The sequence below is a fragment of the Myotis myotis genome, unplaced genomic scaffold, assembly GCF_014108235.1.
Source record: "Myotis myotis isolate mMyoMyo1 unplaced genomic scaffold, mMyoMyo1.p scaffold_m19_p_1, whole genome shotgun sequence".
NCBI classification, from domain to species: Eukaryota; Metazoa; Chordata; class Mammalia; order Chiroptera; family Vespertilionidae; genus Myotis; species Myotis myotis.
In genome coordinates this window covers 58,899,008-58,915,587 of record NW_023416313.1, presented here as the reverse complement: position 1 = coordinate 58,915,587, position 16,580 = coordinate 58,899,008, and the positions used below count along the sequence as shown (strand labels likewise).

The 16,580-nt window shown below is 37.7% G+C and overlaps 1 protein-coding gene across 1 annotated transcript; it reads right to left on the bottom strand.

The window, feature by feature from the left end:
* Positions 1-2,263: 2,263 nt before the first annotated feature.
* On the bottom strand, positions 2,264-15,504 carry LOC118654608 (integrin binding sialoprotein). The gene is made up of 7 exons (XM_036306032.1): positions 15,417-15,504; positions 12,985-13,052; positions 12,841-12,891; positions 12,668-12,745; positions 8,132-8,194; positions 3,860-4,018; positions 2,264-3,300 (listed from the first exon to the last, which is right to left on the bottom strand). The coding sequence occupies exons 2-7, from the start codon at positions 13,036-13,038 to the stop codon at positions 2,779-2,781; spliced, it is 927 nt and encodes a 308-aa protein (XP_036161925.1). The 5' UTR covers positions 13,039-13,052; positions 15,417-15,504; the 3' UTR covers positions 2,264-2,778.
* Between the last annotated feature and the right edge of the window lie 1,076 nt (positions 15,505-16,580).

Sequence of the window (16,580 nt, the reverse complement as noted above, 5' to 3'; positions counted from 1 at the left end):
ACTCCCATTAGAAATTTGTTTGTGGGGTTAGATTAAAGCATAAATTGCAGTTAAGCGTTTGCATATCAGCTCTGTGTGCGTATGTGTGGTGTATGTGTTTAAGTGTTTAATATCCTACCCTATTCCCTACCACACCTTAAAGCAAATTAAATAGGAGTAGGGTTGCCAGATATAACAGAACATCCTATTAAATTTGGATTTCAGGCAACAATGAATCATCCTATCTAATAAAAGAGAAACATGGTAATTAGCCATAGGTCCGCTACCCTTCCCATTGGCTAATCAGGGTGATATGCAAATTAACTGCCAGCCAAGATGGCGGCCAGCAGCCAGGCAGCTTAAAGCGAACATGAGGCTTGCTTGCTTCAGTGACGGAGGAAACCAATGTTCCCCGCCTGCCGCTGCCAGCCTCGGAGCTTGCAGTTTGAAACATTGTTACAAATATAGAAGCTGAACAAAACCCCAGAAATCTGCTTTCAGCCAGCCGGGATATCAGAGCTGGAGTTGAAACAGTGTTTTGATTATAGAACCCAAACAAACCAGATACCTGCTTTCAGCAGCTGAGGCCTAAGAGCTGGAGCCAAGCCTCAGAGCTAAAGCTGGCCCAGAATTAAAAAAAGGAAAGAAAAAAAGGAGCGGTTGGGAGCTTCAGTCACCCGCCAGCCTGAAAACAGCCCTCAGCCCCTCACCCAGACTGGCCAGGCACCCCAGTGGGGACCCCCACCCTGAAGGGTGTGTGAACAGCTGCAAACAGCCATCATCCCCTCATCCAGGCTGGCCAGGCAACCGAGTGGGGACCCCACCCTGATCCAGGACACCCTTCAGGGCAAACCGGCCGGCCCCCACCCGTACACGAGGCCTCTATCCTATATAGTAAGAGTGTAATATGCCTCCCAGCACCGGGCTCAGCGGAGCTGAGAGGCCTCCCGGCACCGGGATCAGTGTGACAGGGGGCAGCGCCCAAACCCCCTGATCGCCCTGTGGCTCTGTGTGTGACAGGGAGCGGGGCCACAACCTCCCTATCTGCCCTGCTCTGTTCGTGACAGGGGAAGGCACCCCAACCCCCTGATCGCCCTGCGGCTCTGTGTGTGACAGGCTGCGGTGCCCCAACCCCCTGATCGGCCCTGCTCTGTGTGTGACAGGGTGTGGCACCCCAACCCCCCTCCCCCCCCCCACACACACACAGGCCCTACTCTGTGTGTGACGGGGTAGAGTCATAACCTCCCCATCGGCCCTGCCCTGAGTGTGACAGGGTGCAGTGCCCCAACCCCCTGATCTGCCCTGCTCTGTGTGTGACAGGGGGCGGTGCCCCAACTGCCCTATCGGCCCTGCTCTGTGTGTGACAGGGGGGAGCTCCCCAACCCCCTGATCGACCCTGCTCTGTGCGTGACAGGGGGCAGCGCCCCAACTCCCTGATTGGCCCTGCTCTGTGTGTGACAGGGTACGGAGCTCCAACCCCCCTGATGAGCCCTGCTCTGTGAGTGACAGGGGCCAGCGCCCCAACTCCCTGATTGGCCCTGCTCTGTGTGTGACAGGGGGTGGCGCTGCAACCTCCCCATCGACCCTGCCTTAAGTGTGACAGGGGGCGGTGCCCCAACCCCCCAATCGGCCCTACCCTGAGCGTGACTGAGGGTGGCATCGCAACCTCCTGATCTGCCCTGCTCTGTGCATGACAGGGGGCAGCACCCCAACTCCCCAATCGGCCCTGCTCTGAGCCCGACCATGGGGTGCACCTAGGGATTGGGCCTGCCCTCTGTCACCCAGGAGCAGGCCTAAGCCAGCAGGTCGTTATCTCCCGAGGGGTCCCAGACTGCGAGAGGACTCAGGCTGGGCTGAGGGAACCCCCCTCCCCCCCCCCCCCGAGTGCACAAATTTTTGTGCACCGGGCCTCTAGTTTAATATAAGTATGGTCCAAATAGTTCACAAAGGCGAAATATTCCATGGAACATATTTATACTAAAAATTATTCATTGTTTACCTGTAATTCAATTTGTAAAAGGCATCATATTTTTTATTTGTTAAATATGGTAACCCTAATAAAAGCCATTTATTCCCCCTGATGTATATGGCTGACCCTGCCCACAGGCATGTAAAAATCTTAGATAAGTTGATTTATCTATAAGAAAATGTTTATAGTTTTTCTGAATTTTCAATTATAGTGGAAATAAGCCTTTATCCTTTTAGCTGAATTGTCCCCCTACTTGCCTCACATTGTTTTCATTCCTAATCTCTCACTTTTCTTCATATAACACATTTTAAGGATTGCATTTTTATTTGTGATAAAACCCATAATAGAATATACATACAGGTCACATAAAAATACATGAGGATGATAATTAAACTATACAGTGTTGGATAGGTAGTATGATTAAAGAATTACACATTTATTGTATACAGTGTCACTAATGTCAATGAGTTTCTTCTTAGAAGCACTTCTTGCACAAAAAGTATGTTTTAGCAGTAATAGAGCAAACACGTTAAAAATACTACTTATAGAACAACTACAACTTCAAAACATTCAATTGAACTCGATCTCATAGATTTGTTTACCACTTGACAAATGACCCTGATTTACAATGACCTCTCAATAACATAACAGGGGAAAGCAGCATGAAGCCCATCACTTGCAGAAGCAATTACAGAAAATCCCTTCGGAACAGTAGCACCGTTCCACATTACTATATGCACGTGTGTTACATTGCACCTTCCTGAGTTGGACATTGAAAACTGTAGCCATATGAAACACCAAAATGGATGACTTCATCTCAGCCTGGGCCTTCACTGGTGGTAGTAGTAATTTTGACCATCATAGCTATCATAGCCACGCCCTTTATAGTAGCTGTACTCATCCTCATAGGCTCGGTAATTGTCCCCTCGAGGTTCCGCATTCTCATTTTCATAGACTTCATATCCATTGTCATATTCATTGGTGCCTGTTTGTTCATACTCCCCCTCATATTCAGTGGTAGTGGTTCCCCCCTGTGGTGGGGGGGTGGTCCCATAGACCTCCTGTGGTGGAGTGGTGGGTTCAAACCCACCATTGTCCTGCTCTCCAGCCACTGTGGTTCCTTCTGCATTTTCTTCTTCCCCTTCTTCTCCTTCTTCTTCTCCATTGTCTCCACCACTGCTGCCATTGCCATTTTCTACATCTGTGCTGTTGGTGCTAGTGCCATTTATGCCTTGCCCATTTTCATCCACTTCTGCTTCGTTTTCTTCATTTTCGTTTTCTTCCTCTTCCTCTTCATCTTCTTCTTCTTCACTTTCCTCCTTTTTTGTAGCCTTCTTTCCTACATCTCCAGCCTGGAAGGGAAAATTTGAAAGAATCCAAATCTAGGCATGAAAAATTGTAAAAAAGGCTGCATCACTTCATTCAACACCGATTGTACTGATAGCCTTGTTCTAGATGTAATTCTGAATTGAAGCCAATTTAACTTACAAAAGGATTGGTGGGGACTTCAAAAATTCAGAATTTGGACCTTTGTCTCTGGGTTTTGAAGGAGAAAAATGTACTTGATAAATGAGCTATCTCTGTAGGAGATGCTTTCTATAGCTTTGCTACTCGCTTTCTGTCTTGAATCCTGTTCTCTGAAATGTAATGGCATCTCTCAAGACCTTTAATCCATTGCTAAGATGCTTGTCCTTAATCTTCTGTTATAATATACAAGTCACTGTAATATCATGGGAAGAGAACTTGCATGGAAAAAGATCTTTCCTTATTTGTAAACCAGAAAATTGTATCTGCTCTTGCTTTCTCAGTAAGTTAAAAAGACAATACAGAATTCTCTGTATATAGTGTCAGGATAACCTTAAGCTTCAGTGGAGGAATGAGGTCATATTTAACATTGGGGTAAATTATTACCTTCTTGGGAAGTTGGATGGCAGCTAGGCCTACATTTCCCGTTCCAGGCGTGGTCTCCTCGCCATAGCCAGGTGTCGTAGCAGAAAGGGTGGAGTTCTCAGCCTCGGATTCTTCATCTTCATTAGACTCTTCATTGTTTTCTTCTTCATTTGAATTCTCCTGGTAGAAACGTCCAGAGCAAAAAAAGTTATTTTAGCCAGAAGATAACTCGAGATTTGTTGGAGTCATGGACCACTGTTGGGAAAAAGGCTTTGTATTGCTCAGCCAGCTCATCACCCATGTTGATAATTCTGCTTCCTCTTATGCCATTTGCACTTCTAACTTTTTATAACTCAACTCAAAGTTACCAAATGCTATGTATCTCACTATGGTGTGTTTTAGATATTTTTACATTCTATTTAATTAATTCATAAATATTTGTATAAAAATTTCAGCATATCTTTCTATCCGGTATCACAACATACAGGATTTAGGTTCTTAAAGTCTCACAATTAAAGTCTTTTTCGTTAACTGAAGTAATATAATTTAAGTTGATTCAATTTAAGTTGATTAAAAATGTTTGATTTAAATAATTAAAATTTAAAAAATCTTATTAGCAACTACTACAACATGGTAGCAAATTAATTCTTATACTTGTTGACAAATTAGCTGAGAACTTTATACCTATTTTTCTTTAATTCTTCATAGCAGCACTGTAAGGCAGGATTATTGTTCTTACTCTTTAGAAAAAGAAATTGAGCTCAGAAAAGCTAAAAACTTGCTTAAGTTCTCATGGTAAGTGATGAAACTATATCTTTCTAACTCAAAAAGCTGAGCCTTTGAAGTTTTTGATGATGGTTAGAATTTATCTGAGTTGTCCACATTACCACTAGTATATATTTTTCAAAAGGGAATTTTTTTATATAAACCAACTCCTTTCAAACAAATTGATAGCATGTCTTATTTATTACCAAAAAAAAAAATAATGAATGCATCTCATTAGTTTTTAAGCTTATTAAAAGAAAAAGGATATATTTAATTCAAAATCTATCTGCCAATTGTAAGCCAGTTCTATGGCATATGCAGTATTCAAAAGATGTCAAGAATTTGACATGCAATCAGTTTTCCTGTGCAATGAGGAAACTAGACACTCCAAGAAACCCTAGTAATATATTATGCTCTGCATGAATATGTTTTTTAAAAATTACCTCTCCTCAAATGAATGCTTATTATAATCTTTTAACATTTTAGTCTTTTTCCTTTACTCCATGTTGTTAGGCAACTGTTTGTTAATTGAATTAATTTCACAAAGTATTTCATAGCTAATATTAAAAATCAGGAATTCATTTCTATAGAATTTATTTACTTTAAGTCCTGGAAATTGAATTTATTTTAATGTATTTTTAAATATAGTGTGATGTTAGGATTACTTTAACTAGGGGTCCTATATTTGAAGACTTGAAAAACAAACAAAACTCAGATTTAGTCTGCCTTATTATTAAAAAAGAATATGTTTGCTCGGCAGGTGTGGCTTAGTGGTTGAGCATCAGCCCAGGAACCACGAGATCTTAGTTCAATTCTCGGTCAGGGCACATGCTCAGGTTGTGGGCTCAGTCCTCAGTAGGGGGCATGTAGGAGGCAGCCCATCAACGATTCTCTCATCATTGATGTTTTTATTGCTCTCTCTCTGTCTCCCTTACTCTCTCTAAAATCAATAAAGACATATTTAAATATAAAAATAAATGTTTGCTTCAGAAAATTTATAAATTCCACTGTTTCAGTGAATTCTTGGGAATGCTAGAGTCAACCCCAAAACAATCTCCAAGCTAATTGTGTTAAATAGTCCACAAACACCATACTGTTTATTTATTTTTTCATGTTTACGTTTTAGTCCAACAAATGAAATCTTTCAGGTGTGGAGGAGGGATGATCCTTAGAGTATGGAGATATACAAGTTGGGTCCTATACCCTCATTTCACAGGTGAAAAATCTGAGGTCCAATGAAATAAATGACTCATATGAGGTCAATAGACAGCAGTTAATTAGTGGCAGGGTCATGAATAAAGGCCCAAACTCCCAATTTATAGACATTTACATTTTCTCCTACAACACCTTTTCTTTTCCTAGATATTCTATTTGAGGATGTCCTGCTGCAATAAGTTATAAAGGAAAATAGGCCAATCTGTTTATTAGCAGTAACTTGTACTTTAAAAAGTATTATTAACCCACTAGAATGCTAAAATGACTGAAAGAAAAAGTGTTGGTGAGAACCCTCCTACTGACAGTGGGAGTTCACGTTGGTACACCTGCCTTGGAAAGCTGTTTAGTTTAATCTACTCAGGTTAAACATATGCATAGCCTTTTGACTTAGGAATTTCACTTCCAAGTAAATTGGTGACCAGAAGTGAATGCATATGCTCACCAGAGGGAATACTAGAATGTTCATAGAAACTACCAAAATGCCCATAAACAGAAGAATAATACATTGTGGTACATTAACATAATGAAATACTAACAATGAGAGTGAATAATTTACAACTATAGAACAATATGAATCAGTCTCTGAAATTGAAAGTAGAACAGGCCACACATGAAAGAGTATATGCTGTGTGATTCCATATATGCATACAATACACAGAAAGGTAAAAAAATCTGTTGCGAGGCAACATAGCAGTTGCCTTGGTGGGGGTTGGTTAATGAATGGAATAGAGCCCAAAGCATGGGTTGCTTTTTTATATGAGTGCCCGTTACACTTGTGTGTTCAGTTTCTGAAATTTCAGCAATCTGCATACTCATGATAATTGTGCTAAGTGTATTGTATTTTAACAGAGGGGCCCTCAAACTTTTTAAACAGGGGGCCAGTTCACTGTCCCTCAGACCATTGGAGGGCTGGACTATAGTTTAAAAAAAAAAACTATGAACAAATTCCTATGCACACTGCACATATCTTATTTTGAAGTAAAAAAACAAAACAGGAACAAATACAATATTTGTATTTGCATGTGGCCCGCGGGCCGTAGTTTGAGGACCCCTGGATTCTCTAAGTTCCCTGGGTCATGGGGAGTTTAAAGATAATTTCTTGGAGGATCATATATGTTCAGTGGTTATTGGCAAAATTTTGAGTGTGTGTGATTGCATCTGAGTAGTAAAGGCATCCTATTCCTCCTCCATCCCCAACCACCATTACAAGTGAAGAGCCTTGGGAAATCTAGCTGGCAAGGCAATTTTACAATCACTGTACAGTGAACAGCTGTAGTTAAGTGGATTATCCTAGCTTAGTTCTTCTGTAAGATTACTATGTTCGATACAGGCAGAAATTTGTGGGATTTAGTAGGTGGCATTTTTCCTGGTACTGGCTTGATATTCTTGTTAAGGCCTTTCTTTAAGCTAGTAGGGTAAATTATTGTACTGGAAATGTTAATTTTACAGTTTAAAACATTAAACTAATTGTCATTTTTAAAGTTCCTGCACTGTTTTGTTTTCAAGATTAACAAACATTTATTCATGATCCATTTTTTACTGTCATTGTCCATTCATAAATAGCACCTATGAATACCTGAACTTAGAAGGTTCCCAAACCAGTGGATTGCTATAATTGATAACCCAGAAAAATGTACCGAATTAGTACATATCCTTGGGTAAGAGTGTCAATTATAAACATGTTAGCACAATTTCCAAGATATATAGATGAATTTTAGCCATGACTACACTGATTTTTAGTACGATATTGGAAGACATTTTTACATCTTGAGTATTTGCATTTCTGTAAAAACATGAATTTTGTCATTAATCAAAAAAGACATGAAATTCCTATTAAAAAGAACAATGCTACTTTGGTGGGTCAAGAAAGGCTGATGAACCATAATAACACTGTAGTGTAGAGGATATAAGATTATTTTTCAAATACTACTCACTTGGTAAATTTAGTCATTAAAATAAGCATTTCACTGAGTTTAGAACTATTATACACTTGTATTTTACCATCATGTTCTATCCACTTAAATATAAATAACACTTTCTTTCCTTTTTATCAGAATTCAAACTTCTTCCACTTAAAATGGGGCCACTTTTGGTTTTGTGTACAGGTCACTTTAACCCCAAACTGCAATAGTTTTAAACAGGTCATTTTAGTTTATTCTAATTTAAGTAACATTTTACTTATCCAAAATAGAAGACTGTGGGCAGTTGGTAAGCTGGCAATGCTGTTTGCTGAGTCCCTACTACAGTAAACTAGTTTCCTATTTGTTTTTGTGCTGCCTGGTTTGTTAGAAAAAAACTGCAGAAATTTCTTACCTCTTCCCCTTCCTCCTCTTCTGAGCTATCACCATCTCCATTTTCTTCAGATGAGTCACTGTTCTAAGAAAATGTACACATGAATTCATACACATGTGATTATATACGTAGATTTACATTTATTAGAACAGTTCTCGTGCTAATGTGAAAAAGGAGATTGGGCACAAATAAAATGACGTTAGAGAGGAAAAGGTATTTTAAGAGTCTCATGCTTTACCGACTGAGCTAGCCGGGCGCCCGTGAGGAAAAGGTATTTTACAATGATCAAGATATGTATGAGATATTCCATTTTTACCCTCAAAGCATAGACAATCTGTTACAAACACTTTGTATGTAAAAACTAGAGCAATGAATTACAAAATTGTTTAGCTCTAAGAGACCAAGAGGATTATCTGGTCCAATTTCTTTTTTTTACAAAGAAGGAATCTGAAGCCAAGAATGGTCATGACATCAACCAGTTCAAGGCAAATCTTGGGCTAGGCGTAGATCACATTATTTTCTTTTCTTTATAAAATATGAATAAAATGATGATTAGGTTTATTATACTAGTAAAATGATTCTCTTAAGTAATTCATGTTCCCGGTGAGTTTAAATTAGAATTTGACTTGAAATTAAACTTGCATATAATTTTTATTATCTTTCTCTATAAAACTAATATCTAAAATTGTAATATGTATTAGTATACAGGTATGGGCAAAAGTAGGTTTATAGTTGTAATATAAAAATAACATAATAAATAAATAAATAAATAAATAATAATATAAAAATAATCTCTCTTGCATACTCACAGCTGTAAACCTATTTTGGCCACCCTGTATATTGGAAGTTATTTAAGAGAAAAATTAATTCATTTATGAAATTTTAGAGTACCATCCCTCTGTAGAGCTCAATATTGAATGAGAATAAATTGAACCAAGGAATCTGATATACAAATATAATTATAAATTAATGAGCTTTGCTACTTTTTACAGGAAAATGCAAATCTAAACTTTTGCTTTCAGAGCCTTTAAGACAGTGGAGGAGATTCTTCATCTTTCTCCCAGTTTTAATCTAATTGAAGTTTCCTTTTTTCTGTGCCACAACTTTTAAAGGCAGCAGGTATACAAATGGATACCCAACTTATGAGTCTGTCATTTTCTACTTTGCAAATGTTAATTTTGATTATGACTCAGTTAAATTCCATGGGCCTTAGACAATATAGCTGCAGAAGAACCTCCAGGTTAGAAATCGGATTTTAGGAAACAGTCCGGATCCAATCCTACTCAGGGCCATCCTGCTGGGCTTATTCCTCAGGTGGCCACACCTTCCACCCAAGGAAAGGGAATGCTTGTCCCCTTGAGCCAAGAATAACCTTGGGTGGAAAAGAGAATAATTAGACCTGCTCTTCCACTGCCATGACCTTAATGGTTGTTCTTTTCCCAGCCCAGAGAGTAAATAAAGAAAGATATTATATTTGAACTACTTTTATTTGTTAGTTAAATTACATAGAGAGGACAGCATATTTTGCTTCAGTGGGAGTGTTTCATCATTTTCCAAACTTTCTCATGTCTAGCTTTATTCCTAGCCCAAACACATCCTCTTCAGTTAATATCTACAGTGAGAACAATTGTAAAACTGAATGTAATGCCTTGAAGCCTGGGCTTTTCCTTCATTTCCTGTCTTCCATTTATTCCTATTATAATTTGTCACTAAATCCTATGGATTTTCCAAAAGTGTACATATATATATTTTAACCATTACTCCTTCTAACTTCTATCACTCCACCTATTCAACTCCCAAGTATACATTCCAGGCATTGTACTGAGAATGAGGGTCATAACAAGAGATGAGTTTGGAAATATGGACAATTTCTCTGTATTGACCACTGTGATAGCTGAGATGAATTCAATATCCTATATAATAAAAGTCTAATATGCTGTGTCCAGTTGTCCAGTCATCCATTCAACCAATCAAAACATAATATGCTAATGATATGCTAAGGCCGCTCAACCACTCACTATGATGTGCACTGACCACCAGGGGGCAGACAGTCTACCAGTTGACCAGTCAGTATGACATGCACTGACCACCAAGGGGCATATGCTCCGACTGGTAGGTTAGCTTGCTGCTGTGGTCCGGCCAATCAGACTGAGTGAGACTGGCAGGACACACCCTGGAGCCCTCCCGCAGTCCCTCCCCAGCTGGCCAACCCCCCGCATCCCTCCCGGCCCCTATCATACTCCGGTGGGGTCCCTCGGCGTGGGCTGTGACCTCTCGCAATCCAGGACCCCTCAGGGGATGTTGGAGAGCCAGTTTTGGCCTGATCTTGCTCAACGCAGGAGCTGCCCTCTGGTGGTCAGTGTGCTCCCACAGGGGGAGTGCTGTTCAGCCAGAAGCTGGGCTCATGGCTGGCGACTGCAGCAGCAGTGGCAGGAGCCTCTCCCGCCTCTGCGGCAGAGCTAAGGATGTCCAACTGTGGGGAGCAGGCCTACACTGTCAGTCAGACATCCCCTGAGGGCTCCTGGACTGTGAGAGGGCGCAGGCCGAGCTGAGGGACCCCCTGCCCTGAGTGCACAAATTTCGTGCACTGAGCCCCTAGTGAGAAATATAAGATAATGTTCCTGCCCTCAAATAGTTCACATATTAATCAATTATCAATTGAATCATAAAAATCATAAAAAAGCAATTTCTTCAATTAAAAAATGCTTAAGATATGACCTTATTTATACTTTAATGTCTATAGCACACCAATAGATAAGTTATGGTAGACTGTTAATAGCTTTGCAATCACTATAGCATGTTTCATACAAGTTGGTATTTTAGAAATAATTGTATATAAATAGATTTGTTTAAATAAAACACAAATTCCAAAGTCAATACAGCTGAATCCATTGTGGAGTGACAATCTGAGCAGTAAGTAATAGGCTTGAGAGAATAAATAATGAAGAGCAATGAAAAATATACAAGTAAGCGTAAGAAAAAAGTCTTGAAAGTCAAACTGCAAAATAGAAGAGTATATCATAAATACTATGTAAGAGTGTTAAATGGGGAGATATATTTTATTGGATTCTTTTTTTAAAAAACAACTATCTTACTTTCATATTTTTAATTAGTTGAGATGGACCAATTTGCAGATAATTTGTGGAAATTTTGTATATTAAAGATATACTTAGAGTCTGTCAATGGAAAATAAAACTTTTCCTAATATCATTTCGGTATAGATATTTTAATTGGACCACATATATAAATTTCTAGGTGTGAATATCTTTTTAAGTACCTGATATTTTAGAAAGTTGAGGAGCTACTCAGAAAGTTGAATTTATTATCATTTCTGTTTTATTTAAGAAAGAAAACGAAGTAAACTTTCAAATGAACAGTGTTTATTTATGGGCTTGAGGTGAACCAAAGAATGGAAGACAATTCTGAAAACCCACAGCTCTTGTATCATTTGTGTTCATATTTCTTTGGCCACACACATTTCCCATAATTATCATGGTGCTAGAAATACTTTAAAATGATCATTTCCTATCATTGTATGAGTTAGAGATGGGTTGGCCCAACATATGGGAGAATGCTGTGCCAAGCCACTATGCTGAGGCATTCTTTTCAGTATCTTGACTGCTTTTAGTGTCTCAGGAGTCCTGAGTCAAATGGTGCATAATTGGTACCCTCAACCCAAACTGTATAGGAATAAAAATAGTGCAATTCTGGTTTGTTGTGTATTTAAAATCAACACCACACCCTCCAGTTTTCAAAGGCCCTCTTCACAGGTAACCCAATAAAAATGGAAACTTGTATTTTTAGTTTGGCTATTTTTCTTTTTGTTTTCAAGAATGTTTTGTTTTTCTCATAAGCATGTTGGTTTACTTCATGAATTTCTCTCTTTCCTCTGCAGTTCTTGAGTCATTATAATAATTATGCTCCAATGTGACCTACACAGGTCAAAGGTTCAAAAAATCCTCAGCAATCAACATTGATTATCAAAAATTTCTTTTTAAATGGTCTCCACTGTTTATAAAGTCAATTTTTTCTACCAATTAAAGGTTTCTAAAATTGTTGGATGTAAAACAACTGTATGACGGTATTGAATCAACTATAACATGATGATTAATGGCCTTGTCATTGACAGTTATCAACAACTGATGAAATCGTCCACTTTTGTCAGTGAGTTAGCCAAAATACCTGAATTCAATATGCCAAGGGATTTGCTTTTATTATATTCTAGACTGGACCCAAATGATTTTACTCTGTTTGGTATATCTTTGCTTTAAAAGAGAACTAAGGATAAATTTTATTTTATTATGTTAAAAACAAACTTTGTGTATTAAGTGATCTTTCTGGCTGAGTTTCAGTGAGAGTTTAATTCAGTGTTTCATAGTTAAATTTGACACAAGACACTGGGGAGTAGGGGAGGCCAGGGAAAGGTCAAGGGGGAAAATAAAAAGGAGATATATGTACTACTCTTTGTAATATTTTAAGCAATAAAACAAAATTTAAAAAAATTTGATTCTCTTTCAATTGAAATGGGTAAAAAGAAAAATTAGTGTTTATACTTACCTGAACTGCAAATCGTTTTAGAGGAGGATAAAAGTAGGCGTGCTTATAAAGATAATACCGTGGTCTGTACTTAAAAACCTGCATAAACAAAATAAATATATATTCATGTTTAATGTGCAAATACACCCAGAGTAAGTGTAGTCAGGCCAAGGAAGTATGCTAAAATTAATTACCGCATTTTCTTCAGAATCCTCTAATTTGGCTCTTCTGTGAAAATTTTTCATCTGTTTAAAAAATATTTAATTATTACATATCCTCTCATTGACATAAAAAAGATAAAAATGGAAATAAATATACGTTTTTAATAAAGAACTTACTGAGAAAGCACAGGCCATTCCCAAAATGCTGAGCAAAATTAAAGCAGTCTTCATTTTGGTGATTGCTTCTGGAATTAATGAAGTGGTAAAGTTAATAAATATTAAAAATAAAAGTGCAATTTTTTTTTGCTCATACTAGATGATGAAATATTTAATTTGTTTTTATTTCTCCCCAATTATAGTTTTGAGTAATTATGACCAAATTTCTGCTTTTGTTTAAAATTTGTTCCTTTTATTTAAGGGATAGAAGACTGACTGTACCCACCTGTTTAAATAATCTTTAGTCCCATATTTGGTCTTAACCTATCTGCTATGATGTGTCACTAGAAGACCATCTCTTCACTTCAAAGGGTATGAATGCTTAGCACACGTCACACTGGGGCTGGTAGGCCTCCTAATATCACTGACATAGGATTATTAGCTAAGTGAATTGAGTTGTTAGTGTGGTTATGAGATCTGTTTCTTTTCTTTTTAATTAAAAACAAAGCAAAAATTGAATACATTGAAATGATTGTTTTCATGCCAATGATTCTACAGGTGTTTCCAACTTCTATGTAGCTTTTGAACTAAAATGTCATTTGTGAAATTTAGATGAGGCACCATTTTCCTATGAATATTTTAGAATACTCGGTATCTTTGTGTGTGTGTGGAGTGATCCATAATATGTGAAATACTATTCTCATAGCATGTTGCACCAACAGCCATGTCTTAGGATGTTGCTGTGGGAAGAGTTCATCAGAGTGTCACCTTAAAATATCGGGGGCAAATTTCCTTAAATTAGGTTTTTCTCCAGCTCCATTTACACTTTCCGTCACTAGTAGGGGAGTCTGTCATGGGGTAGGTCAGAGGTTTTCTGGGGTCAGGGAACTGAAGATGCCACTCTCAGAGTGGGAGTAATTCCTGAACAGTCTTGGGGTTTGTAGCCATGCAAAGATTTCAGTTCCATGTGGAATCCTCATAAGTAAAGGGAAGAGAATTAGTGAAATCCTACCTTAATTGAATTGTATTTGATAAAACCCAGTTTAATAGAGGCTGCATAAACTAGCTGACAGCCTACTAACACCCACCCACTTGCACTGACATACACATTTAACCATGAGTGCTTTCTCAGTCAGAGCGACAGCTTTGCTACCTTCTAGAAGCAATATGTAATGGTGATGGCAATTTCCCTATAGGCACACTTGGAAAAGTTACATTTAAAATGTGTAAAACCCATGTATATACTGTACCATGGAGGTTGATTTACATTTTGTCACCATTCACAAGATTTATTGTATCCGTTCTGGGTATCTCATGCTAAAAGTAAACATTACATCAGGGAAGGTTTGAGGCCTGAAGGAGCTTGTTGGGTCCTAAGCCACATTCTATTTGTGGCAGAGTGGGTCTTTGATTTTGATGCCGACACATTTCCTCACAGTCTTCCTACTTTAGGAAAAGTTCTTGGTGGTCACACTGGATAAAGAGATCTTGCCCCTGAAGGGGGTTCATCTGTTTAAGAAGCTTTCATTGTCCTTGGGGTGCTCTGAATAATACTTTGAACTTTGCCAGCTATAATCCAGCCCCCCTACCTCCACCCCCACCCCTCCCCCAAAAACAGAAAGATTGTTGTTCTGTAGCTTTATGAAAAAGAGTTGGGATATTAATAATATCTTAAAGAGATAAAAAGTTAAATACATAGGGCTGTAGAAAGAGTTTTCATTATGTAAATTTCTTAGAACAAACCATAAAGATAACTAGATGAAAACATAGCAGGGGCAATATGAAAAGAACCGAGATATTCAGGTAGGCAACAACTGGCTGCCTACATAAATCTCATTTTATTTACTTTGCAATTCAGCAAAAGCAAAGACCTCTATATTGACCATAATAACCCAGACAACAATTTAAATATTCTTAAAGGATAGTTTTGTGACTCTGATTACAAGTTTTTGTTGGGAAAAGTACAATAAACCACCAATATCATCTATTTCTCTAGCACTAAATATTTTTCCATGCTGATTTCAGAGCTATAGGATAGTAACACTTTGAAACTGAATGTATAATGTATTGAAAAGATTTTATATAATGGAAATGCTAATTAGGCATAACTTATGGAGTGATCTGCATACAATGAGGCAGATTTGCAAATGCAAAATAGAATTCATTCAGGTTGTCTGGACTGTCTCAGAATGAGGAAATAAACAGTTATCTATGAGATGCAGAGATAGAAAGCAGGAAGCATACTTGTCTAGTTAATAAGCTCAGTCTTTTGGAGGGAAAAATCTAAAGTCTGAGGTACTAATTTAATGGTAAACAAGTATGAAATTACATAGTCATTCTATACAGTTCAATAATATCAACATTTAAATAAAAAAATTTAAAGCCAAGTCCAGAAATGTAAAACATGGACTGTTTGATTTTTAGGATAACGAAGCTGTCATATTAAATCTTACCCGTTTGCAGTCCTGGAATGAGGAGGCAGGCTCACAGGAGTGAGTGACACAGATTGAGTATTTCCTCTGTCCTCACACTCACTCATTCACTTGCCCTTGCTGGATATAAACTCTCCTTTGCCTTCCAACAGCCAATCACTGTCACGGTCAAGGTGATGTCAGAATGTGGATTCTCACCAGAAAACCCCCAAACATCAACACTTTTTCAAGACACAGGCTCAGTTGAATAAACATGAAACATAGTTCTAGTGCCAAGAAGTTTGCATTGTGGAGTTTAATTGAAGGGTTAGATGAAGATGAATAGTTTGCTTTCTGAATATATATAATATACTGGATTTGAATTAAAATAGCAAAACATTTAACCATTTAAAAATGTCATAATTATACAAGTGTTTACTATGTTGAAAGGAAAAATACTTAGTCATCAAATATGGTCCTACATTATTAGTTTAGTAAAAACAATTAAATAATAAAGTACTGAATAACAATATTTCATATCAATTATCTTATATTTTCTTGAAATATGCTTCACTGCTTCATGAGTTAAAAATCAGTATAATTAAATGTCAGGATTTATAAGATATATTTGCTAAAATATCACTGAGGATAAAAGTTTAAACTTTTAAGGATCATGCTACTGATAGGAAGGTTTTAGTTTTTGTTTTGTAAAATAAACCTCTTAGATTAGTTATTTATATGGTCCTTTCTTATTGCAGAAGCAATGCAACCAAATTTTTCTTTCCCTTGGGCTTCTGTATAGCGCTTTTCTGTTCATTTTCATATTTAATGTTTTATATATATAGAAAAATAGAATTAGAGCTGGCAAGTGTGATCTGTTGTTACTGAAATGATTCATGAAAACTGAACACACAAAGGACTAATTGATAAACTAAAGTGCTAAATTTTTTAATTTGCAAAGGGAAATTTAGTTTAATAGCTTGTATATTCTCCTTGTTCAGTAATTTTATTCTTCCCCAAGTAATTTTATTCTACCTGAGAAATCAAAAATTAATAAATATATCTATACTAATAAAAGGGTAATATACTAATTAGACTGGTAGACCTTCCAGGAGACCTTTTGGACTTCATTCTGGACAAAGCCATGGTGGCAGGGCCAAGGTAGTTAGGGGCAATTATGCTGGCAGAGGAGGGCAGTTGGGGGCA